Genomic DNA, 27,580 nt, shown 5'->3' on the forward strand with positions numbered 1-27,580 from the left:
TCACGGAGAGGGAGCAGAGCACTGTGAGATAAATATGTAGATATCACCTCAACATCAACTTTATATAGCTCTGATGTCACAGACATGTCTGTACAGGTTCAGTGTCAGTCTGGTCTTTCTACACCTCCACTGTGACTGGTTCTGTTCTAACTCTCTCTCTCTCTTTCTCTCCCTTCCCCCCCTCACCCCCCCTCTTTCTCTCCCTCTCACACCCCCCCTCTCTCTTTCTCTCTCCCTCTCACCCCCCCCTCTCTCTCCCTCTCTCTCACTCTCCCACTCCCTCTCCCCCTCCCTCCTCTTCCCCCTCTCTCTTTCTCTCTCTCCCCCCCTCTCTCTCCCTCTTCCCCCCTCTCTCTCCCCCCCTCTCTCTCCCACTCCCTCTCCCCCCTCCTCTCCCCCTCTCTCTTTCTCTCTGAATGTTGAAACACTGCTGAAATACAGGATGACTCGAGCACAGAGTACCGGCGAGATTCCACAGGTCAGTCCTGACAACAGATTAGTACTGTCTAAACATCACCCTTTCAGATCAGCTCTCTTCTGGTGGCACTGACAGACAGACAGACATATTAAGAGACAGAGATCGCTGTAATGCTCTTAGCAAACACACCCCTAAAAACCCATCAACGCCGTGGGCCTGGCCCTGCTCCCAACACTTCCTGACAAACGGCAAAGGAACAGCGGGCCACTGTCGAATGGACACACCTGTCACCACGGATACAGGCAGCCGTCACCACGGATACGGCTCTTGTATGTCTTCCTGTCTGTCTGTTTGGCTTTGACAGTCTCTCGTCTGTCTCTCTGTCTCTCTAGGGGCCTTACCGGCTGATGAGAGAGAGAGAACAAAGCCAGGCGTGAACGACAGAAGAGAAATAAAGGAGAAGAGAAGACAGGAGAACAAAAACACTGTCGGCCCTAGATGTTCCTCCTGCACCTGACAGACAGGCAGACTGACACGTCCATCCATTCCCCCAGCCTGCCTTTGTTGCTATAGAGACTGTTCCTGCTTTGACTCCAGCCTGATTAAAGTCCACTGTTGGGCTAAGCGTGTGTCTGCTTTCACACATACGGTTTTAGTCTAATGAAAAACAAACTCTTTATGATAACCCACAGAGACGACACACAAACTCATGGGAATATAGGTGAACACTGTATATATCTAAAACCACAGGGAAACCCTACACTAATGCATAAAGTTATCTACTTTATATCCAATACACATTAATAGTGTTTCTGTTCTGAGACAACAAAGTTAACACACAAAAAGACCATCAGGTCTAAAGTAGACAAACATTTTTAAGAGAGTGTGTGTGTGTGTGTACTTTAAAGTGGACTACCTGCACAGCCTGCCAAAAGTGTCTTAGCGCTGAAGGCTCTTTGAGGCCGTATCAGACTCTTCAATCGCTTAATAATCCTGGCTGGCGTGGAGCGGTGAGCGGCTGAGGCTGCCTTTGAAGTGTGTGTGTGAGGAACAGTGGAAGTGTATCTGTAGGCAGGAGCATGCACCGCTTACCAGAACTTAATTAACAATCTGCAGCTGGAACCGGGCCAGACTCTCCCTCCTCTCTCAGGACAAACCTCTCTCTCTGAATCTCTCTCTCTCTCAAACACACACACACACACACACAGGTAATACTGCACTTTCTCTTTCCTTAGAATAGGAAACTTATGTAATACATTTAGGATAGCTCGCCTTACAGTAGTGAATGTATTGTTGCAGGAGAAGGAGGGGCAGCTTTGGGAAAACATCTCCACATCATGGTTTGCCAGAGGTTTATCATTTCCTTGTGTTTCCTTAGCTAAGTCACAAAACACATACCGTTTATTGCATTGTATACATCACATGCTGGAGACAGCCCTTTTGGAAAAACCACATGATTTCACGTTACATTTCCTAGCCCCACTTCACGTGATGATATTTCAAAATGAGATTTTCACGTGATCACATGACTTTTTACATATGGATATCTGATGTGCTGCCCTGCAAACAAACATTGGTCGTTAGGATACACACACAGACAGTGCGTTTAACATATTTGACACACTTTGACATACATGATTACATTGTGAATGTTTATTTATCCAGTAACTATTATCACCTGGGATTTGAACTCACAATCTCTTAGTTCACTGCATTTCCATCTTCCTGCTACATGTCTGTGTCAATGACTGATTTCACCTCTATTCCTACACTTTGGACTTAAGTAAAGTCAATCTCAGCTTTGTGAAAAATACACCAAAGAAAAGTTATTATATTTATCATAGTGATTCAGGCGTAACATTAAGCAGAATAATATGCACCACCAACAGACTAAACAGAAAACTCCTCAAATTGCTGAAATAAGTAAATGAAATCAATGATGAGAGAATAGTCAGATTAACTAAAATAGCAGTGCAGATGGCACTCTTTTGCTAAGTACAGAGATGTGTTATAGATAATGTGTAGAGGAATGCTCCAGACGTTTTGGCGCAGCAGAAAGATCAGCCTACCCCAAACCCAGTGGTCGTGAGTTCAAATCCCAGTTGGGGTCATAATGAAAAGTCAGTACTAAGTGATCAAGTCAAATGTAATCATATTGATATTGATTCAAGATTTTTTTCTACACTATTTTAACTGAACAGCATACCAGGTACTTTAAAACCCGCATACAATGTCATTCCCTTACAAAAACAACCACATGTGAAATCACATTTTCACATGTGAAATGCTGGGCATAAATGTTCACATGTATAAAAAAGAGAAGTGAGGTCAGTTGTTCACATGTGAAATGCTGGGCATAAATGTTCACATGTATAAAAAAGAGAAGTGAGGTCAGTTGTTCACATGTGAAATGCTGGGCATAAATGTTCACATGTATAAAAAAGAGAAGTGAGGTCAGTTGTTCACATGTGAAATGCTGGGCATAAATGTTCACATATATAAAAAAGAGAAGTGAGGTCAGTTGTTCACATGTGAAATGCTGGGCATAAATGTTCACATATATAAAAAAGAGATGTGAGGTCAGTTGTTCACATGTGAAATGCTGGGAAAAATGTTCACATGTATAAAAAAGAGATGTGAGGTCAGTTGTTCACATGTGAAATACTGGGCATAAATGTTCACATGTATAAAAAAGAGACGTGAGGTCAGTTGTTCACGTGTCACATTTACAGTTCTCATGTTAACACCACCTTTCATTAACATGCAGATTCACATGTAAAATGTGCAGTTTCACATGTAAAAAAAACCTTCATACGTGAAAATCTAACTCTTACATGTGGAATTGCATTTTGTATCCCCATGTTGTCACATTTACTTCACATGAGATCATGCTTTCACATGTGTAGTTACATGTTATTTATTACATGTTGATTTGACATGTTGTCTCATGTTATCACATTAACTTCACATGTGAAATTAATTAGTTTTTTCTGTAAAGGAGGATATTTCTTCCACATGGAACTTTTTTCCCAGGAATGTTTTAGAGAGAGATATCTGGGCTTAGCTAAGCTTGGACAACACAACAAAATGACACGATACTACAAGATTCACAAGAGGCCGGCTAGCATAAAGGTGATGTCATTGCAGTAAGAGTGGGTGGAAAAGATGGTATGATTGACAGGTACATGGATAAAGGGGTGGGGCTAGGTACTTTCCATATGACTGTTATCTCCAAGGTGACTTTATAAACTGATGAAACCCAAAATAAAACCTGCTAACACTATACTTCTGCTGACCGTCTGTACATACATACAGCATTCATAAAGTATTTATGAATACTACATAGCATGTTATAACAGAAACCACAAACTGGTATGAGCATTATAAAGACCTTATAAACAAGAACATAAACGTATACCAAAATACACTGATTTGTAAACGTTACGGAGAGAACAGCGACTAGTGGTGTCCCAGGTATGAGTTGTCTCAGTGATCTATAGGCCTTTCAACAGTACGGTGAGTGACTGGAACAGATTCCTCTGAATCTACCAAACACACATCTCTGGCAGCAATTTGGGTTACATTTGTGAGGGAGAGGACTCCGGGTGATGTTATTTGCTTATTTGTCTGTAATTACTGTGTACAAGTGTGTGTGTGTGTGTGTGTGTGTGTGTGTGTGTGTGTGTGTGTGTGTGTGTGTGTGTGTGTGCATGTGTGTGTGTGTAAGCGCCTCTTGAACTGTCACGGCAGTAATGAGAAGAGTTTTCATTTTCCATTTCACAGCCTCCCATCATTGATTCCGTCACTTCAAATTCCTCCTAACAGGCACTGCTGCACCCACTTAATATCTCACGCATGCACACAAGTCTACACATGGAGGACTCAGTGCCTGAACACATCTGCCTGTCTTAGACTAGGAGGGTGTGTCTGCATGGTATTAGAGAAGCTGTTACAGGCATTATAACATAGCAGTCTCATAATGTGATGCGTGACTACATACAGCATATTCATCACCAAAGGCCTGTTCAGTAAATAGGGTCAGACACGTGAGGTATGGTGGTAGTGGTACAAAGAAAGTTAGACATTGAGTGCTGGAGAGGAAGCTCCTGGGTAGTACACACACTGGTCTGGTGTGTGTGCTTTTGTACATGCATGTTGAAGATATAGCTAGGTGTTTAAACACTTTTCTCAGTCCTGTGCTTGGTAAGGGTGACCGCATGCTAATGTCAGCCTTTACATTTACATTTGAGTCATTTAGCAGACGCTCTTATTCAGAGCAATTAGGGTTAAGTGCCTTGCTCAAGGGCACATAGACAGATTCGAAGAAGCAAACTTTCAGTTACTTACCCAACGCTAGGCTACCTGCTTTCAGACAGCAAAATCTCTCTTTCTACCTCTTTTTATTTCTACCTAGCTATCGCTCTTCTACCTCTTTTTATTTCTACCTAGCTATCGCTCAGTCTCTTCAACTCAATTACCGTCATGTTTATATCAGGTGGAACCACTCGGAATACACTGTTGGGCTCTCCTTTTAACTCTCTCCTTTAAAATCCCTCTCTTTTTAACTCTCTCTCTTCTTTGAGCCTGTCTAGAGTTGTGTGGGGAGGGAATGTCTCACCTTTATTAAGGGGGATCAATGTGGCAGACGGGGGGACAGAGGGGACAAGAGAGGGGCGCAGTCAGGGGTCCATGAATGCATCTGTGTACAGATTTTGGGGGCGAGTGGAGTTGTGTATATCAGCTTCTCTGTGACGGCCACTAACGTCTTAAAGTGGTCGGAACACCTGCGGGTTGTTCCATTAGATGACCCTGGGGGTCGGACCACCTGCGGGTTGTTCCATTAGATGACCCCGGGGGTCGGACCACCTACGGGTTGTTCCATTAGATGACCCTGGGGGTCGGACCACCTGCGGGTTGTTCCATTAGATGACCCAGGGGGTCGGACCACCTGCGGGTTGTTCCCTTAGATGACCCTGGGGGTCGGACCACCTGCGGGTTGGTCCATTAGATGACCCCGGGGGTCGGACCACCTGCGGGTTGTTCCATTAGATGACCCCGGGGGTCGGACCACCTGCTGGTTGTTCCATTAGATGACCCCGGGGAAGCTTGCCTGAGCAGAGGGCTGCGGTACAAGAGACAGATGAGCTTAAACAGGATCAATGGGACAGGAGAGCAGAGGGGGAGGAAGCGAGGAGGAGAAAGGTCTAGTTGGAGAAACCTTGTTTTAGCCATATGCAGGGCTGAGGATGCTCCTCTCTCTCCTCCTCTTCACGTGTTTCTTTTCTGTTCTTTCTCCATATCATCTTCTTCCACCTCTCTAAATGTCCCTACAGAGTTGTGTTCAAAAGCACACTGACTGAGAGAGAGCTGCAATATGTTTTTGGGGGACTGGCAAAAGTCTTTGCTCTGTCTCTTTCATCTGTCTGAGTCATTATCTCTGCTGCTGCTTTCAAGGCCCACGGCAAAGACTGGGGCCCCACGAGATGCACACACACATATACCGTATGTATGCACGAATGCAATCACCCGTAGCACACACACGTCAAACAACATGTTATATCCCCCCTCATCCATAAACAACACAACAGCTCTAACTTTCACCTTCACCCCCCCCTTCTAAATCAGATGTTCTGCTGACACACCTCCATCCCTGTCTGTTACTCTGGTAAGGTGATCCTCATCCCTGTCTGTTACTCTGGTAAGGTGATCCTCATCCCTGTCTGTTACTCTGAGGTGATCCTCATGAGGTGATCCTCATCCCTGTCTGTTACTCTGAGGTGATCCTCATCCCTGTCTGTGAGGTGATCCTCATCCCTGTCTGTTACTCTGAGGTGATCCTCATCCCTGTCTGTTACTCTGAGGTGATCCTCATCCCTGTCTGTTACTCTGAGGTGATCCTCATCCCTGTCTGTTACTCTGAGGTGATCCTCATCCCTGTCTGTTACTCTGAGGTGATCCTCATCCCTGTCTGTTACTCTGAGGCGATCCTCATCCCTGTCTGTTACTCTGAGGTGATCCTCATCCCTGTCTGTTACTCTGAGGTGATCCTCATCCCTGTCTGTTACTCTGAGGTGATCCTCATCCCTGTCTGTTACTCTGAGGTGATCCTCATCCCTGTCTGTTACTCTGAGGTGATCCTCATCCCTGTCTGTTACTCTGAGGTGATCCTCATCCCTGTCTGTTACTCTGAGGTGATCCTCATCCCCTGTTACTCTGTTCATCCCTGTCTGAGGTGATCCTCATCCCTGTCTGTTACTCTGAGGTGATCCTCATCCCTGTCTGTTACTCTGAGGTGATCCCTCATCCCTGTCTGTTACTCTGAGGTGATCCTCATCCCTGTCTGTTACTCTGAGGTGATCCTCATCCCTGTCTGTTACTCTGAGGTGATCCTCATCCCTGTCTGTTACTCTGAGGTGATCCTCATCCCTGTCTGTTACTCTGAGGTGATTGCAGGACATGATCATTCCCTCCTCTGTTTTTCTATATAATCCACGAGCAGGAATAATGGGATTTGGTGCATCTCCAAATGGCAGAAAACCAGACAGTGGAGAGGCTGTTGGTTGAGGCGGAACAACAGGGATGAGAACAAATAAACAGCACCACCATCTTCTGGCTGACAGAAGAACAGGACTCACACACTAGCTACTCCAACCCTGCAAGACTCAGTGATACCCCAGCTAAAACCGTCTAACACTGTGGTGACGACATACCCCAGCTAAAACCCTCTAACACTGTGGTGATTACATACCCCAGCTAAAACCGTCTAACACTGTGGTGACAGTACCCCCAGCGGAAAACCCTCTAACACTGTGGTGACATATGGGTCTAACACTGTGGTACATCTCCTAACACTGTGGTGACGACATACCCCAGCTAAAAAAACCTGTTGGTCTAACACTAACACTGGTGACTACATACCCCAGCTAAAACCGTCTAACACTGTGGTGACTACATACCCCAGCTAAAACCCTCTAACACTGTGGTGACTACATACCTCAGCTAAAATCCCCTAACACTGTGGTGACGACATACCCCAGCTAAAACCCTCTAACACTGTGGTGACGACATACCCCAGCTAAAACCGTCTAACACTGTGGTGACGACATACCCCAGCTAAAACCGTCTAACACTGTGGTGACTACATACCCCAGCTAAAACCCTCTAACACTGTGGTGACTGTGGTGACTACATACCCCAGCTAAAAACCCCTAACACTGTGGTGACTACATACCCCAGCTAAAACCCCTAACACTGTGGTGACTACATACCCCAGCTAAAAAACCCTAACACTGTGGTGACTACATACCCCAGCTAAAAACCCCTAACACTGTGGTGACTACATACCCCAGCTAAAAAAACCTAACACTGTGGTGATTACATACCCCCAGTGGGTATAGTGCATTTGGAAAGTATTCAGACCCCTTGACTTTTAAAAAACATTTTGTTACGTTACAGCCTTATTCTAAAATGGATTCAATAATTTTTTCCCTCATCAATCTACATACAACACACCATAATGACAAAGTAAAAACAGATTTTTAGATATTTTGGGGGAAAAACATCAAATAATAAATAAATATCCCATAATGTCACATCTGACTGTGTATTCACGTTGCTTTCCATAACAGTGTGTAACCACATTACCAGTCAGACAGTCTACTGTTCCTCTACATCTAGGACTACATATATGAGAGAGAGAGAAAACTCCATCTTCTCACACTGAAAGGCTTGGCAGCTCCATCTTCTCCTTCTTTCTTCCATCCCTCCTTCCTTCCCATTGTCATAGCCGAGGAAACCTAAATTAACCATGGTGTTTGTGTACCACAGACCTCGGCGGGGACCGTGGAGGCCAGGTGTCATTACCGTTAGCCAGATGAGAGTACAGAGAGCTACGCCAGCTAGATACACAGGGTTAACCAACACACAGACTGACACATAGGAAGACTCTGATTATCTCTCCCTCTCTGTCTGGGTTTTACCACGGCTGGTCGCGGTGAAGGAGAGAGCAGAGAAGACTGGAGCAGAAGAAAAGGGTGGAAGTGGAAGAGTGTGAGGAAAGGACACACACACACAAGGACGCATACAGATACACACAAGCATGCATACAAATGTGCACGCCACTCAGGTACGCACGCACGCACACCCACACACACAGCCCTCTGCATCAGCTACATAACAGTCATCCGTTCCCTGCTCAAGGCCTGAGTAACCATGGGTAACCACTAACCATCCACCACAAGCAATATTCCATGATCAAGAGTTAGTTTCCTTCATGTTCAATTCTCTATCAGCTGTAGAAGGGAACGAGGTCAACTCCAGTATACGCTAGACTAGCCTACCTTATAAGGTATACTTAGGGCCAGTCCTTTTTCCTCACCACCAAACCTAGTACGGAAATAGCCTATAGGGCCAGAGTTTTGCCTGGTCAGAGTATAGCCTGGTACCAGATGTTTGTGCTGTCTTTTCCACCTCCTATAGTCACTGGCAAGACGGCACAAACAGATCTGGGACCAGGCTAGCCAGAGTATATACTACTCTGTCTGAACATATCAAACTAACCATCCATTCACCTCCACTAAAACACCACAGTACCAGAATATATACTACTCTGTCTGAACATATCAAACTAACCATCCATTCACCTCCACTAAAACACCACCGTACCAGAATATATACTACTCTGTCTGAACATATCAAACTAACCATCCATTCACCTCCACTAAAACACCACAGTACCAGAATATATACTACTCTGTCTGAACATATCAAACTAACCATCCATTCACCTCCACTAAAACACCACTGTACCAGAATATATACTACTCTGTCTGAACATATCAAACTAACCATCCATTCACCTCCACTAAAACACCACTGTACCAGCCCCAAACCAAACACAGATCAGAGAGGACTTGCCCAACTAATCCACCCCTGCAGTTCAAAGATCCGCTCTCGCTCTCTCTCTCTCAGACTGAGAGTCAATACTTACTCAAGAAGAAGCCTAACAGCATTCACCTCATATCAGACCTGAGCTCTAGAATCTTTTGTTATGGGGTGTGCCGGTTAGATTTCTAGTGTTGACAGGTGGGGCAAGTGTTTGGGTGTGTGTGTGACACACAGTGTGGGTGTGAATGTGTATGAGTGTGTGGGTGCGAGAGTGTGTGTGACACCGTGTGTGTGTGACTGACACAGTGTGTATGTGTGTGTGTGTGTGTGTGTAGTCATTACGGAGGTACATGGTCGGAGACAACAGAGAACAGTTTACTAGGCCTTATAGCTCAGAGTAAAACACTTTGGTGTAAAACACTGATTTACACCATTAACTTCTGTATTGTTAACCACTTCTCTATGGAGAATGCCACACATGACGAAGGTCTAGACTAGGGTTGCAAAGGGTCGTAAACTTTCCGTTAAATTGTCCATGGGAAGTTAAGCTGGGGAACCTGGGGAATTTTGCTTAAATTCATCAAAGAAGTTAGCTTATAACAGTGAATCTTTTATGTGGAACAATTCTAGGTCTTGTGGCATCTTTTGATTAAACTATCCCCAATTCACTGGAATTGCAACCCTCTGCATGCACAGTGTATTCTTCCGTCACATGTACAGCTGATTCTCAAGATCTTGCACACGAATGAGATGCTATTGAGCCCACACTACTACACTGTCTGAGCCAATGACTACATGCTTTCTGGTAAGTTTTGATTACAATACTGGGTGGGGTGAATATATTTTATACGACATACATTATTTCTTGTTAACTAGTAAATAGTAGCCTACAGCAAAGTGTGTTTAAATCATTTCTAACTTATTAATAATTTCTGCTAGTTAGTTTTAGCTGGCTTGAGCCTGTTAACTGAGGAGTGTTAATTCACCTGTTTCCATACATTTTTCATTTTAAACCATTTATCTTATAAAGGAGTTGTTTAATCTAACTGCTTAACTATTTATCTGTACATGGAATTGTATTTGGGTTTTCTTTACTCATTTTTTTCTAAAATTTACAGGAAAATGCCATGGGCGCTATCTGATGTGTGGAGACATTTCACTGCAGCTAATGTAGAAGAAAAAGCTGTGTACATTTGCAAATACTGTGCCAAATCATATGTGAAGAATGCAACAAAAATGCAGAATCATCTGGCAAAGTACATAAAGTTCCCTCAGCGCTCACAACAAGCAACCTCGGACAGAAGTCCCTCTACTTCTATTCAAGGTGAAAATGATGAATCGCACACCTTAGCGATAGCAACAGCTCATGGTCCTCCTGGAGTCAGAGAAATGCTGATGAATGTCTTGCTCGAGCTCTGTATGCAACTGGTTCACCTCTAATGCTTACAGGCAATGTGTATTGGAAGAGATTTCTGAATGTTCTTTGCCCAGCATACACCCCTCCAACCAGACATGCTTTATCTACTCATTTGCTGGATGCAGAGTTCAACAGAGTTCAAGTGAAGGACAAGCAAATCATAGAGAAAACAGACTGTATTGCAATCTTCTCTAATGGGTGGTTGAATGTTCGTGGGCAAGGAATAATTAACTAAATCATCTCCACCCCTCAACCAGTATTCTACAAGAGCACAGATACAAGGGACAACAGACACACCGGCCTCTACATTGCGGATGAGCTGAAGGCAGTCATCAATGACCTTGGACCACAGAAGGTATTTGCACTGATGACAGACAATGCTGCGAACATGAAGGCTGCTTGGTCTAAAGTGGAGGACTCCTACCCTCACATCACACCCATTGGCTGTGCTGCTCATGCATTGTATCTGCTCCTCAAGGACATCATGGAACTGAAAACAATGGATACACTCTACAAGAGAGCCAAGGAAATGGTTAGGTATGTGAAGGGTCATCAAGTTATAGAAGCAATCTACCTCACCAAAGCAAAGTGAGAAGAATAAGAGCACCACAATGAAGCTGCCCAGCAACACCTGTTGGGATGGTGTTGTCATCATGTTTGACAGTCTCCTGGAGGGGAAGGAGTCTCTCCAAGAAATGGCCATAGCACAGTCTGCCGATATGGACAGCCCCCTCAAGAAGATCCTCCTGGATGATGTATTTTGGGAGAGAGTGTTAAGCAGCCTGAAACACCTGAAACCTATAGCAGTACCCACTACACGGATTGAGGGAGACAATGCCACCCTGTCGGATGTTCAGACTCTGCCTGCAGATGTAAGAGAAGAAATCCGTACTGCCCTGCCCACTTCACTGTTGCTCCAAGCAGAGGAAACTGCAGTTCTGAAATACATCAAAAAGCGTGAAGACTTCTTCCTGAAGCCCAAACACGCTGCAGTGTACATGTTGGACCCCAAGTATGCTGGCAAGAGCATCCTGTCTGGTGCAGAGATCAACAAGGCCCATGGTGTCATCACTACCGTGTCTCACAACCTTGGCCTGGATGAGGTCAAGGTTCTTGGCAGTCTGGCGAAGTACACTTCCAGGGCTTTGGGATGGAGATGCAATATGGCAGTCGTCCCAACATATCTCATCAGCCACCTGGTGGGACGGACTTTGTGGATCTGAGGCCCTTTCCCCTGTTGCCTCCATCATCCTCCAAATCCCACCAACATCAGACGCCTCAGAGCGCAACTGTTCCTTGTTTTGGAACACACACCAATACATGGGTTGAAAAATTGGTGGCCACCCGGGAAAATTTGAGGCTTTTTGAGCCTGACAACGAGCCATCCTCAACAAGGTTGGAAAGTGACAAGGAAGATGAAGCCTCAGAGTCTGGATGTTCAAGAGGTGAACATTGAGGAGGTCCAGGGAGAAGACATGGAAGCCTTAGAGGAAGACAACCAAAGCTTTAGTTTCTAGACTATCATTTTACAGATGTATGTTGAAAATGTTTTTGGGAGATGCGATGGATCATTGGGGATCATTCAATATTCTCTTTCTATTGTTGTTCAGTGAAATCATCCCATGTGAAGAGACAACTCATTTCATTAAAGTTCAATTCGTAACTAAATAGTTTAAAAATATATACAGTGCCTTGCGAAAGTATTCGGCCCCCTTGAACTTTGCGACCTTTTGCCACATTTCAGGCTTCAAACATAAAGATATAAAACTGTATTTTTTGTGAAGAATCAACAACAAGTGGGACACAATCATGAAGTGGAACGACATTTATTGGATATTTCAAACTTTTTTAACAAATCAAAAACTGAAAAATTGGGCGTGCAAAATTATTCAGCCCCTTTACTTTCAGTGCAGCAAACTCTCTCCAGAAGTTCAGTGAGGATCTCTGAATGATCCAATGTTGACCTAAATGACTAATGATGATAAATACAATCCACCTGTGTGTAATCAAGTCTCCGTACACCCAAATAAATGCACCTGCACTGAGGTGATAGTCTCAGCCCAGGTCCGTTGGAACAAACTCCCTCACGCGCAGAGAGCATCATGAAGAACAAGGAAACACACCAGGCTATTGTAAAGGTCCGAGATACTGTTGTGAAGAAGTTTAAAGGTCCGAGATACTTTGGATACATTTGGATACAAAAGATTTCCCAAGCTTTAAACATCCCAAGGAGCACTGTGCAAGCGATAATATTGAAATGGAAGGAGTATCAGACCACTGCAAATCTACCAAGACCTGGCCGTCCCTCTAAACTTTCAGCTCATACAAGGAGAAGACTGATCAGAGATGCAGCCAAGAGGCCCATGATCACTCTGGATGAACTGCAGAGATCTACAGCTGAGGTGGGAGACTCTGTCCATAGGACAACAATCAGTCGTATATTGCACAAATCTGGCCTTTATGGAAGAGTGGCAAGAAGAAAGCCATTTCTTAAAGATATCCATAAAAAGTGTTGTTTAAAGTTTGCCACAAGCCACCTGGGAGACACACCAAACATGTGGGAGAAGGTGCTCTGGTCAGATGAAACCAAAATTGAACATTTTGGCAACAATGCAAAACGTTATGTTTGGCGTAAAAGCAACACAGCTCATCACCCTGAACACACCATACCCACTGTCAAACATGGTGGTGGCAGCATCATGGTTTGGGCCTGCTTTTCTTCAGCAGGGACAGGGAAGATGGTTAAAATTGATGGGAAGATGGATGGAGCCAAATACAGGACCATTCTGGAAGAAAACCTGATGGAGTCTGCAAAAGACCTGAGACTGGGACGGAGATTTGTCTTCTAACAAGACAATGATCCAAAACATAAAGCAAAATCTACAATGGAATGGTTCAAAAATAAACATATCCAGGTGTTAGAATGGCCAAGTCAAAGTCCAGACCTGAATCCAATCGAGAATCTGTGGAAAGAACTGAAAACTGCTGTTCACAAATGCTCTCCATCCAACCTCACTGAGCTCGAGCTGTTTTGCAAGGAGGAATGGGAAAAATTTCAGTCTCTCGATGTGCAAAACTGATAGAGACATACCCCAAGCGACTTACAGCTGTAATCTCAGCAAAAGGTGGCGCTACAAAGTATTAACTTAAGGGGGCTGAATAATTTTGCACGCCCAATTCTTCCGTTTTTGATTTGTTAAAAAAGTTTGAAATATCCAATAAATGTCGTTCCACTTCATGATTGTGTCCCACTTGTTGTTGATTCTTCACAAAAAATACAGTTTTATATCTTTATGTTTGAAGCCTGAAATGTGGCAAAAGGTCGCAAAGTTCAAGGGGGCTGAATACTTTCGCAAGGCACTGTATTTTGGAAGGATTTAATCATTTGCAATTGTGTCTACTTATGATAAGGTAAAAGGTTTATGTTTCTGTCTCCATATGATATGGTAAATATATCCAATGCAAGAAAAACATCTATATTTAAATGGTATTCATATTAATTTTCATATATTTCCGTTAATTCCCATATATTCCCGTTAATTCCCACGGAAAGTTTCCACCTCTGAATATTCCCTAAAATGTACAACCCTAGTCTAGACCATGGGTATAGCACTCTTACCCTACGAGGTCCTGTGCCTGCTTGTTTTCTGTTCTACCTGATAATTAATTGCACACACCTGGTGTTCCAGGTCTAAATCAGTCCCTGATAGGAGGGGAACAATGAAAAAATGCGGTGGAACTGGCTTCGAGGTCCAGAGTTGACTTTGTGGGGTTCAGACTAAAACCTTGCTTGACAAATAAAGTGAGACTTTGCAAGTAGCAGTTTGCAGGATGCCTTTGTATTCAACATGCATTGGAAGCTTTAACTGAGACACATAACACTAGAGAGAGAGAGAGAGTGTGCTTCCGTCGTGAGAGGTTCTCTGTCTGTGTGTGTGTGTGTGTTTTCCGGAAACACCTTTCACCTTTTCTAAAAATCGTCATAGCCCCTAACTCTGGTAAGGCAAGCTCTTTCTAGGAAGCCCTGATACTCTTTGCTTTGCCATGACTTGAAGGCTTGAAGAGAGAGGAAGAGGTTAAGAGAGGGAGGGATAGAGGGAGGTAAATAAGAGAACCAGATAAGGTTAAGTGAGAGGCAGGAGACCTCCTCTGAGCAGCCCAGAGCAGAGGCAGCGTTATCAGTCACACAGAAGCTTCACAGGCCCCTCTGTGGAGGATGGAGATTGGGAGGCCGGGGCTGCACGTGTGTGTGTGTGGGGGGGCTTTATGCACACACACACACACACACACACACACACACACACACACACACACACACACACACACACACACACACACACACACACACACACACACACACACACACACACACACACACACACACACACACACACACACACACACACCTCAATATCAGCCAAACAGTGAAATACCCCCAACTACTCTTTCTCTCGTTCTCCAATATCTCCCCATGTCTCTCTTTCCTATTCTTTCTGGGGAGTTAGAACAATCTTAATGCGTGATCTTATCTCCTCTAAAATACTGTTTCTCATTATTTCATTCCCCAGCTTTCTCTCTCTCTCAAACACACGCTTCTTTGATGAGAATCCATTCATGGATTTAATGGATTTCTCCTGCCTTTACCCCGGGATCTAGGAGATGCCTTCAAACACTCCGCCCGGCCCCGGCTTCAAGCTTCAACACCGACCGGGCTGGGGCAGATTGCAAAGGACTGCGTTTTTCTGCCTAGGCATCAAAAGAATAAGACATTTCAGCTCAGGAAACAGCCTGCCCAGTCAATATGGATCTGAAACTGGCCAACTTCAATCCCACATGAAATAACTGCCATGAAACAGCGCTGGAACTTGTAATTTTTTTCACCCATCATTCCTATGTCAAACTTTTTTCTATCACAGATAAAAAGGGGAAAAAAGTTTCCTATGTAACTTTCGCCTAACGTTTGAGCTCGCTTCTGACCCTGTGTGTGCATTTCCAGCTAAAAAGGACCAACTGGATTTTGGGCTGAAACTCATCAGTTCTCTTTAAAGAAAAGTATGCCACATATCTATCACATTGCAGATGGTGGATGAACCTAGTTCAACTCTGCTCACAATTTCAGTTCGACATCAGACCCTCTGACATCTGCAGGTCATCATAATATCATCCTGACGTCTCAGATGGAAAATAGGAGGGAAGAGAAAACGTCAAAATGAGTTCCGGCTGGTAAACAACTGTGTCTGGTGTGATTGGTTTTATGTGAGGGAAGAGAAACAGTCAGGAACAGAGGCGTTCCTTCATACTTCATATACTATAAAGTCATGCACTCTCTCACCAACTGTCATTCTCTCCCATACTAACTATTCTATGTGGATCCAAAATGGCGCTGGGTGCCCTGGCGGTCCCTGCATTCCGGGCCTAATGCGGTGCAGCTGGGCTGGGGCCTAATGAAAGAGAGGCTCTTTGATGGGCCCTGGTCAAGATTAGGCTCTGATCAACACCACCTACCCCGGGCTTCCTTCTCAACCTACACAGGATTATGGGTGATTTCCCAGCCCTGGGCTGTATTAAGTGCACTGGAGGGGCTACTGGACATAATGAACAGGGGCTGGGAGGGGCTACTGGACATAATGAACAGGGTCTGGGAGGGGCTACTGGACATAATGAAACAGGGCTACTGGACATAATGAACAGGGGCTGGGAGGGGCTACTGGACATAATGAACAGGGTCTGGGAGGGGCTACTGGACATAATGAACAGGGGCTGGGAGGGGCTACTGGACATAATGAACAGGGGCTGGGAGGGGCTACTGGACATAATGAACAGGGGCTGGGAGGGGCTGGGGGGCTACTGGACATAATGAACTGGGAGGGGCTGGACATAATGAACAGGGGCTGGGAGGGGGGCTACTGGACATAATGAACAGGGGCTGGGAGGGGCTACTAGACATAATGAACAGGGGCTGGGAGGGGCTACTGGACATAATGAACAGGGGCTGGGAGGGGCTACTGGACATAATGAACAGGGGCTGGGAGGGGTTACTGGACATAATGAACAGGGGCTGGGAGGGGGGGCTGGGAGGGGCTACTGGACATAATGAACAGGGGCTGGGAGGGGCTACTGGACATAATGAACAGGGGCTGGGAGGGGCTACTGGACATAATGAACAGGGGCTGGGAGGGGCTACTGGACATAATGAACAGGGGCTGGGAGGGGCTACTGGACATAATGAACAGGGGCTTACTGGACATAATGAACAGGGGCTGGGAGGGGCTACTGGACATAATGAACAGGGGCTGGGAGGGGCTACTGGACATAATGAACAGGGGCTACTAGACATCCAGTCCATTATTACTACCTCTTCTACTACGTGTTATTATTGACTTGACTCTTTTCATTGTTATTGATTCATGTACTGCACTGTTGAGGGAGCTAGCGTATAAGTATTCTGCTACACCTTTTATAGCCGATCGCTGCAGCTGTACATAGTCCATCTGTAAATAGCCCACCCAATTTACCTACCTCATCCCCATACTGTTTTTATTTATTTACTTTTCTGCTCTTTTGCACACCAGTATCTCTACTTGCACATGCTCATCTGATCATTTATCACTCCAGTGTTAATCTGCTCAATTGTAATTATTCGCCTACCTTCTCATGCCTTTTGCACACAATGTATATAGACTCTTTTTCTTCTACTGTGTTATTGACTTGTTTATTGTTTACTCCCTGTGTAAGGGAAAAATACCTGCTGTAAACTGTGTATGTGATCAATTGATTTTGACAGAGAAAGGAGGAGTGATGGAGGGGACTTGAACCTGTCTGGTCCACCAAGACACTGTAGGTCACAGCAGGAGGAATGATGCATCTACTGAAGGTGTATCACACTAACCCCTCCTCTCTCCATGTACCTCTGAAACTACACAGTTCACTCTTGACAGGAATACAAATGGGAGGCTAACCTGTTGGGGTGGCTGGTTACATCTGTAGCATTATTAAATCCTGCGTGTCACACAGGTTCTGAAAGGTCTCCTTAGATAGTCAGTCAGTCGGTTGATGTACTGTAGACTGTAGACTACTTTATCACTGACCTCAACCCAGAGTCTCTCAGAGCGTTCACAGTCAGCCCACTGACACCCCTATCAGACCACAGCAAAATCACAGTCTACCTAAACAGAGCAATACTCAATCATGAGGCATCAAAGCCAAAGGAACTGAGTAACATTAAGAAATGCTATAGATGGAAGGAATGCAGTTTGGAAACCTACCAAAAAACAATTAGGCAACAACAAATTCAATCCCTTTTAGACAATTTCCTGGGTAAAACGTTCCACTGTAATAGTGAAGGTGTAAACTTGTCAGTAGAAAATCTTAACAGTATATTTGACCTCTCAGCTTCCCTATCAAATCTAAAAATCTCAAATAGAAAACCGAAGAAAATTAACAACAATGACAAATGGTTTGACGAAGAATGCAAAAATCTAAGAAAGAAATTGAGAAACCTGTCCAACCAAAAACATAGAGACCCGGAAAACCTGAGTCTACGCCTTCACTATGGTGAGTCACTAAAACAATACAGAAATACACTACGGAAAAAGAAGGAACAGCATGTCAGAAATCAGCTCAATGTAATTGAAGAATCCATAGACTCTAACCACTTCTGGGAAAATTGGAAAACACTAAACAAACAACAACACGAAGAATTATCCAAAATGGAGATGTATGGGTAAACCACTTCTCCAATCTTTTTGGCACTATAACAAAGAATAAAGAGCAAAAACATATACATGATCAAATACAGATCTTAGAATCAACTATTAAAGACTACCAGAACCCACTGGATTCTCCAATTACATTGAATGAGTTACAGGACAAAATAAAAACCCTCCAACCCAAAAAGGCCTGTGGTGTTGATGGTATCCTCAATGAAATGATCAAATATACAGACAACAAATTCCAATTGGCTATACTAAAACTCTTTAACATCATCCTTAGCTCTGGCATCTTCCCCAATATTTGGAACCAAGGACTGATCACCCCAATCCACAAAAATGGAGACAAATTTGACCCCAATAACTACCGTGGAATATGCGTCAACAGTAACCTTGGGAAAATCCTCTGCATTATCATTAACAGCAGACTCGTGCACTTCCTCAATGAAAACAATGTACTGAGCAAATGTCAAATTGGCTTTTTACCAAATTACCGTACAACAGACCATGTATTCACCCTGCACACCTAATTGACAACCAAACAAACCAAAACAAAGGCAAAGTCTTCTCATGCTTTGTTGATTTCAAAAAAGCCTTCGACTCAATTTGGCATGATGGTCTGCTATACAAACTGATGGAAAGTGGTGTTGGGGGTAAAACATACGACATCATAAAATCCATGTACACAAACAACAAGTGTGCGGTTAAAATTGGCAAAAAACACACAAATTTCTTCACACAGGGTCGTGGGGTTAGACAGGGATGCAGCTTAAGCCCCACCCTCTTCAACATATATATCAACGAACTGGCGAGGGCACTAGAAAAGTCTGCAGCACCCGGCCTCACCCTACTAGAATCTGAAGTCAAATGTCTGCTGTTTGCTGATGATCTGATGCTTCTGTCACCAACCAAGGAGGGCCTACAGCAGCACCTAGATCTTATGCACAGATTCTGTCAGACCTGGGCCCTGACAGTAAATCTCAGTAAGACCAAAATAATGGTGTTCCAAAAAAGGTCCAGTCACCAGGACCACAAATACAAATTCCATCTCGACACTGTTGCCCTAGAGCACACAAAAAACTATACATACCTTGGCCTAAACATCAGCGCCACAGGTAACTTCCACAAAGCTGTGAACGATCTGAGAGACAAGGCAAGAAGGGCATTCTATGCCATCAAAAGGAACATAAATTTCAACATACCAATTAGGATTTGGCTAAAAATACTTGAATCAGTCATAGAGCCCATTGCCCTTTATGGTTGTGAGGTCTGGGGTCCGCTCACCAACCAAGACTTTACAAAATGGGACAAACACCAAATTGAGACTCTGCACGCAGAATTCTGCAAAAATATCCTCCGTGTACAACGTAGAACACCAAATAATGCATGCAGAGCAGAATTAGGCCGATACCCACTAATTATCAAAATCCAGAAAAGAGCTGTTAAATTCTATAACCACCTAAAAGGAAGCGATTCCCAAACCTTCCACAACAAAGCCATCACCTACAGAGAGATGAACCTGGAGAAGAGTCCCCTAAGCAAGCTGGTCCTGGGGCTCTGTTCACAAACACACCCTACAGAGCCCCATGACAGCAGCACAATTAGACCCAACCAAATCACGAGAAAACAAAAAGATAATTACTTGACACATTGGAAAGAATTAACAAAAAAACAGAGCAAACTAGAATGCTATTTGGCCCTACACAGAGAGTACACAGCGGCAGAATACCTGACCACTGTGACTGACCCAAAATTAAGGAAAGCTTTGACTATGTACAGACTCAGCGAGCATAGCCTTGCTATTGAGAAAGGCCGCCGTAGGCAGACATGGCTCTCAAGAGAAGACAGGCTATGTGCTCACTGCCCACAAAATGAGGTGGAAACTGAGCTGCACTTCCTAACCTCCTGCCCAATGTATGACCATATTAGAGAGACATATTTCCCTCAGATTACACAGATCCACAAAGAATTTGAAAACAAATCCAATTTTGAAAAACTCCCATATCTACTGGGTGAAATTCCACAGTGTGCCATCAGAGCAGCAAGATTTGTGACCTGTTGCCACGAGAAAAGGGCAACCACTGAGGAACAAACACCATTGTAAATACAACCCATATCTATGCTTATTTATTTTATCTTGTGTCCTTTACCATTTGTACCTTGTAAAAACACTGTATATATATATATATATAATATGACATTTGTAATGTCTTTATTGTTTTCAAACTTCTGTATGTGTGATGTCTACTGTTAATTTTTATTGTTTACCTTACTTGCTTTGGCAATGTTAACACATGTTTCCCATGCCAATAAAGCCCCTTGAATTGAATTGATGCCAGTCAGTCAAATGATGTCAGTCAGTCAGTCAAATGATTTCAGTCAGTCAAATGATTTCAGTCAGTCAAATGATTTCAGTCAGTCAAATGCTGTCAATTAGATGATGTCAGTCAGTCAGATGATGTTAGTTACTCAGTCAGTCAGATGATGTTAGTTACTCAGTCAGTCAGTTAGATGATGTCAGTTACTCAAACAGTCAGATTAAGTCAGTCACGCCGTCAGATGATGTCAGTTACTCAAACAGTCAGATTAAGTCAGTCACTCCGTCAGATGAAGTCAGTCAGATGATGTCAGTCACTCAGTCAGTGAGATTAAGTCAGTCACGCCGTCAGATGATGTCAGTTACTCAAACAGTCAGATTAAGTCAGTCACGCCGTCAGATGATGTCAGTCAGATGATGTCAGTCACTCAGTCAGATGATGTCAGTTACTCAGTCAGTTAGATGATGTCATTCAGATGAAGTCAGTCAGATGATGTCAGTTACTCAGTCAGTTAGATGATGTCATTCAGATGAAGTCAGTCAGATGATGTCAGTTACTCAGTCAGTCAGATTAAGTCAGTCACTCCGTCAGATGATGTCATTCAGATGATGTCAGTCACTCAGTCAGATGAAGTCAGTCAGATGATGTCAGTCACTCAGTCAGTTAGATGATGTCATTCCTTCTCCCAACAGTAGGGCCTGCTCCACTCCTTCTCCCAACAGTAGGGCCTGCTCCGCTCCTTCTCCCAACAGTAGGGCCTGCTCCACTCCTTCTCCCAACAGTAGGGCCTGCTCCACTCCTTCTCCCAACAGTAGGGCCTGCTCCACTCCTTCTCCCAACAGTAGGGCCTGCTCCACTCCTTCTCCCAACAGTAGGGCCTGCTCCACTCCTTCTCCCAACAGTAGGGCCTGCCTTCTCCCAACAGTAGGGCCTGCTCCACTCCTTCTGCTCCACTCATTCTCCCAACAGTAGGGCCTGCTCCACTCCTTCTCCCAACAGTAGGGCCTGCTCCACTCCTTCTCCCAACAGTAGGGCCTGCTCAACAGGGCCTGCTCCTTCTCCCAACAGTAGGGCCTGCTCCGCTCCTTCTCCCAACAGTAGGGCCTGCTCCACTCCTTCTCCCAACAGTAGGGCCTGCTCCACTCATTCTCCCAACTATAGGGCCTGCTCCGCTCCTTCTCCCAACAGTAGGGCCTGCTCCACTCCTTCTCCCAACAGTAGGGCCTGCTCCACTCCTTCTCCCAACAGTAGGGCCTGCTCCGCTCCATCAGACAGTTGAAACTGCAGTGCCCAGCTGATAATCCCCACGACAATTGCCTCAAAACTTAACCTGAACAATACCGAAACTAATTTCACACATATAACAGATGAAATACATTAAGTAAAGTGTGATGGGGAGAATGGGTGAGTTGATGAGTGAGAGAAAGAAGCATAATTATGTAATCACCAATTGTGAATGAAGAACAGGGCGGGTAATTCTATTGTATTCATCCATTCTAATGATGGACCTAATCTTAAAATGGTATGTACCCTGTATCAGAGATGCTTTGCTTTTTGACACCACACTCCCAAGAGCAAGTCCCGCAGGCTCTAGTTTTGTCTTATCTTCATTATTGTCTGTTCGTGTGGTCCAGTGCTGCAGGAAAGACCTAGTTAAGCTGCAGCTGGCCCAGAACAGAGCAGCATGTCTTGCTCTTCATTGTAATCAGAGGGTTGATATAAATACTATGCTGCCAGTCTCTTGGCTGAGAGTAGAGGAGAGACTGACTGCATCACAAAAAAGAATGTGTTGAAAATCACAAATTGTTAGCATTGTCAACTTACACACAGCTCTGACACACACACTTACCCCACCAGACATGCCACCAGGGGTCTTTTCACAGTCCCAAAATCCAGAACAAATTCAAGAAAGCGTAAGTATAATATAGAGCCATTATTGCATGGGACTCAAACAGATAAAGCAACACCTCACGTCACAACCCCCCCTCCCCCTATTTGACTATTTGACCTAGATAATGTGTGTGTCGATATGTTGGCTACGTGTGCCTTCGTTTCAGTTGATGTAGTTCTGTCCTTGAGCTGTTCTTGTCTATTAATGTTCTGTATTATGTCATGTTTCGTTTGGACCACCGGAACAGAGGCTGCTGCTATCGCAACAGCTAATGGGGATCCTAATAAAATACCTAAAATACCAAGAGCAGACTATTCAGCGAGAGTGTGCGTAATTGTACATGCTGAACCGCTTTCAATCTCTGGGAAAAGATCCACATGGGGCAGCAGGCGTGAGTGTCAGAGAATGTGGTGTTTGAGGCCTGTGGAACCGGAGGTTGGCAAGGAGAGTAATGTCTCCATGGACCTTTTCTTCACTCCACTGTCATTGGTCAACAAGTTGTTTACAAAGAAAACAAGTCTGGCCGGCACCATGAACAAAGTGAGGCAGGAGCTCCCTCCCTCCGCGCAAAATAAGGCACCTGCACAGCCGTGACAACTGTCCTGAAGAATGACAAGACAACGGGACACAATCAAGAGAAAACAGGATACTATTATGTACTACAACCAAACAAATGTTGTGTTAAGCATGTGAAAGTTACAAAAATGTTGTAATTTGCCTCCCGGGAGGCGCAGTGGTCTAAGGCACTGCATCACAGTGCTAGCTGTGCCACCAGAGACTCCGGGTTCGAGCCCAGGCTCTGCCGCAGACGCACAATTGGCCCAGCGTCGTCTGGGTTAGGGAGGGTTTGGCCGGCAGGGATATCCTTGTCTCATTGCGCACTAGCGACTCCTGTGGCGGGCCGGGCGCAGTGCACGCTGACCAGGTCGCTAGGTGTATGGTGTTTCCTCCGACACATTGGTGTGGCTGGCTTCCGGGTTGGATGGCGTTGTGTCAAGAAGCGTGTGCGGCTTGGTTGGGTTGTGTTTCGGAGGACGCATGGCTCTCGACCTTCGCCTTCCCGAGTCCGTACGGGAGTTGCAGCGATGAGACAAGACAGTAACTACTTCTAATTGGATACCACGAAATTGGGGAGAAAAAGGGGGTAAGAAACAAAAGAAGTATTTTGACCGTGCTTCTTGGTGGTTGGGGTAAAAATATATATTTTTATTGCTGTTATAAAAATAAGCTGTTACCCTGATCCAAAGCATATGCTTTCTCTTTCATAGTTGTAACAAAGGTACTCCACAAATAAAATTGATTGACCACTTGAATTTCTGTGTTTTTGTTTTTACATATAGCCTACAGTAACATAAACTAATGAAAATGCTATTGTGTTATTTGAAATCAAATACAACTCATATTGTAATGTTAGCCAAGGCCTTCATAAACAAACCACAGTATTATTTTTGCTATAGCATATATGAAATATATGAATTCCACGGTTATAATGTTGCAGTTAGAATGACTGCTCATTAGCTTAAAGGGGGGGTCCATAGACACCCAGCAGACCTAGTGTTAAAAGCTTCCATCTGATAAGCACTCTGTTATCTCCTACATACCAATAACAGGACACATCTATTATACTGGAGCATGACTGATTCTCCATATGTATACTACCCCACCTCTGTACCATGTTCTTCTCTACTGGGAGTGCCATGGAGGGGTGGGAGACTATGAAAAGAGGACAGAGGGTGGAAATGGAGGAGAAGAGGGAGGATGTCATTGACTTGTGGCGGTGCTATGTCCCTAGCCCACCCATCCCATCCCATCACCCAGCCCACCCATCCCATCACCCACCTTATCCTGGGCTCTCTCTCTCTTCCCTTTTCCCCTGGCGGTGCTATGTCCCTAGCCCACCCATCCCATCACCCACCTTTCCTGGGCTCTCTCTCTCTTCCCTTCTCCACTGGCCTATTTCCATCCCATCACCCACCTTATCCTGGGCGGTGCTATGTCCCTAGCCCACCCATCCCATCCCATCACCCACCTTATCCTGGGCTCTCTCTCTCTTCCCTTCTCCCCTGGCGGTGCTATGTCCCTAGCCCACCCATCCCATCACCCACCTTATCCTGGGCTCTCTCTCTCTTCCCTTCTCCACTGGCGGTGCTATGTCCCTAGCCCACCCATCCCATCCCATCACCCACCTTATCCTGGGCTCTCTCTCTCTTCCCTTCTCCCCTGGCAGTGCTATGTCCCTAGCCCACCCATCCCATCACCCACCTTATCCTGGGCTCTCTCTTCCCTTCTCCCCTGGCGGTGCTTTGTCCCAAGCCCACCCATCCCATCACCCACCTTATCCTGGACTCTCTCTCTCTTCCTTTCTCCCCTGGCGGTGCTATGTCCCTAGCCTACCCATCCCATCACCCACCTTATCCTGGGCTCTCTCTCTCTTCCCTTCTCCCCTGGCGGTGCTATGTCCCTAGCCCACCCATCCCATCACCCACCTTATCCTGGGCTCTCTCTCTCTTCCCTTCTCCCCTGGCGGTGCTATGTCCCTAGCCCCACCCATCCCATCACCCACCTTATCCTGGGCTCTCTCTCTCTTCCCTTCTCCCCTGGCGGTGCTATGTCCCTAGCCCACCCATCCCATCACCCACCTTATCCTGGGCTCTCTCTCTCTTCCCTTCTCCCCTGGCGGTGCTATGTCCTTAGCCCACCCATCCCATCACCCACCTTATCCTGGGCTCTCTCTCTCTTCCCTTCTCCCCTGGCGGTGCTATGTCCTTAGCCCACCCATCCCATCCCATCACCCACCTTATCCTGGGCTCTCTCTCTCTTCCCTTCTCCCCTGGCGGTGCTATGTCCCTAGCCCACCCATCCCATCCCATCACCCACCTTATCCTGGGCTCTCTCTCTCTTCCCTTCTCCCCTGGCGGTGCTATGTCCTTAGCCCACCCATCCCATCACCCACCTTATCCTGGGCTCTCTCTTCCCTTCTCCTCTGGCGGTGCTATGTCCTTAGCCCACCCATCCCATCCCATCACCCACCTTATCCTGGGCTCTCTCTCTCTTCCCTTATCCCCTGGCAGTGCTATGTCCCTAGCCCACCCATCCCATCACCCACCTTATCCTGGGCTCTCTCTCTCTTCCCTTCTCCCCTGGCAGTGTGCTATGTCCCTAGCCCACCCATCCCCATCACCCACCTTATCCCTCTTCCCTTATCCCCTGGCAGTGCTATGTCCCTAGCCCACCCATCCCATCACCCACCTTATCCTGGGCTCTCTCTCTCTTCCCTTCTCCCCTGGCGGTGCTATGTCCCTAGCCCACCCATCCCATCACCCACCTTATCCTAGGCTCTCTCTCGCTTCACTTCTCCCCTGGCAGTGCAATGTCCCAACCCCGACCCCCTCACCCACCTTCTCCTGGGCCAGTTGTCTCTCAGCCTTGTGGCTCGTCTCCAGCTCCAGGCGGATGTGGTCCATCTCGGCTCTCAGCCTGCCCAGGGAGGCCTCCTGGTCCTGGGCCGCGCGCTGCCTCTCCTCCTCCCTGAGCACCCCCAGCTCCAGCAGCTGCTGCTTCCTCTGGCTGTGGGCCTGCTGCAGCTCATCCCTCAGAGAGGACACCTGCTCCTCCAGGTCAGAGATGACCTGGGGTCAGGGAGATACACAGGTACACTCACGTCAGGAAAGAGGTAGCACACTAAGACACTACTGTTTGGAGACACTAATAAGTTATGTCCTGCCGTGGTATTGGCAGAACAACTGCAACACTAAGTGTCACACTGAGCTTGTTCGTCTCCTAGCGACTGTTAGTCAGATCCATTGTACAGAGTATTTAAAAAGTTACTTTTTAGTGCCCACAACCTTAACAATTCATGTGCAGCACACACACTCATGCACGCACATATACACACACATATATACACACACAAGTGGGTATGACACACAATCTCAGGGTCAGTCAATGACACACAATCTCAGGGTCAGTCAATGACACCTGTCTCAGGGTCAGTCAATGACACCTGTCTCAGGGTCAGTCAATGACACCTGTCTCAGGGTCAGTCAATGACACCGGTCTCAGTGTCAGTCAATGACACCGGTCTCAGGGTCAGTCAATGACACCGGTCTCAGGGTCAGTCAATGACACCGGTCTCAGGGTCAGTCAATGACACCGGTCTCAGGGTCAGTCAATGACACCGGTCTCAGGGTCAGTCAATGACACCGGTCTCAGGGTCAGTCAATGACACCGGTCTCAGGGTCAGTCAATGACACCGGTCTCAGGGTCAGTCAATGACACCGGTCTCAGGGTCAGTCAATGACACCGGTCTCAGGGTCAGTCAATGACACCCAATCTCAGGGTCAGTCAATGACACCGGTCTCAGGGTCAGTCAATGACACCGGTCTCAGGGTCAGTCAATGACACCGGTCTCAGGGTCAGTCAATGACACCGGTCTCAGGGTCAGTCAATGACACCGGTCTCAGGGTCAGTCAATGACACCGGTCTCAGGGTCAGTCAATGACACCGTTCTCAGGGTCAGTCAATGACACCGGTCTCAGGGTCAGTCAATGACACCGGTCTCAGGGTCAGTCAATGACACCGGTCTCAGGGTCAGTCAATGACACCGGTCTCAGGGTCAGTCTCAGGGTCAGTCAATGACACCGGTCTCAGGGTCAGTCAATGACACCGGTCTCAGGGTCAGTCAATGACACCGGTCTCAGGGTCAGTCAATGACACCGGTCTCAGGGTCAGTCAATGACACCGGTCTCAGGGTCAGTCAATGACACCGGTCTCAGGGTCAGTCAATGACACCGGTCTCAGGGTCAGTCAATGACACCGGTCTCAGGGTCAGTCAATGACACCGGTCTCAGGGTCAGTCAATGACACAACCGGTCTCAGGGTCAGTCAACCGGTCTCAGGGTCAGTCAATGACACCGGTCTCAGGGTCAGTCAATGACACCG

General features: G+C 45.9%; 1 protein-coding gene across 1 annotated transcript in view; it reads right to left on the reverse strand.

The window, feature by feature from the left end:
* cep112 (centrosomal protein 112) overlaps positions 1-27,580 on the reverse strand; it is a 236,846-nt gene that overhangs the window by 80,148 nt on the left and 129,118 nt on the right. The window contains exon 21 of the mRNA XM_064987051.1: positions 26,038-26,268. Coding sequence (XP_064843123.1) covers positions 26,038-26,268 — 231 coding nt within the window. The remainder of the gene's footprint in view (positions 1-26,037; positions 26,269-27,580) is intronic.

Source organism: Oncorhynchus masou, chromosome 14, assembly GCF_036934945.1.
Source record: "Oncorhynchus masou masou isolate Uvic2021 chromosome 14, UVic_Omas_1.1, whole genome shotgun sequence".
NCBI classification, from domain to species: Eukaryota; Metazoa; Chordata; class Actinopteri; order Salmoniformes; family Salmonidae; genus Oncorhynchus; species Oncorhynchus masou.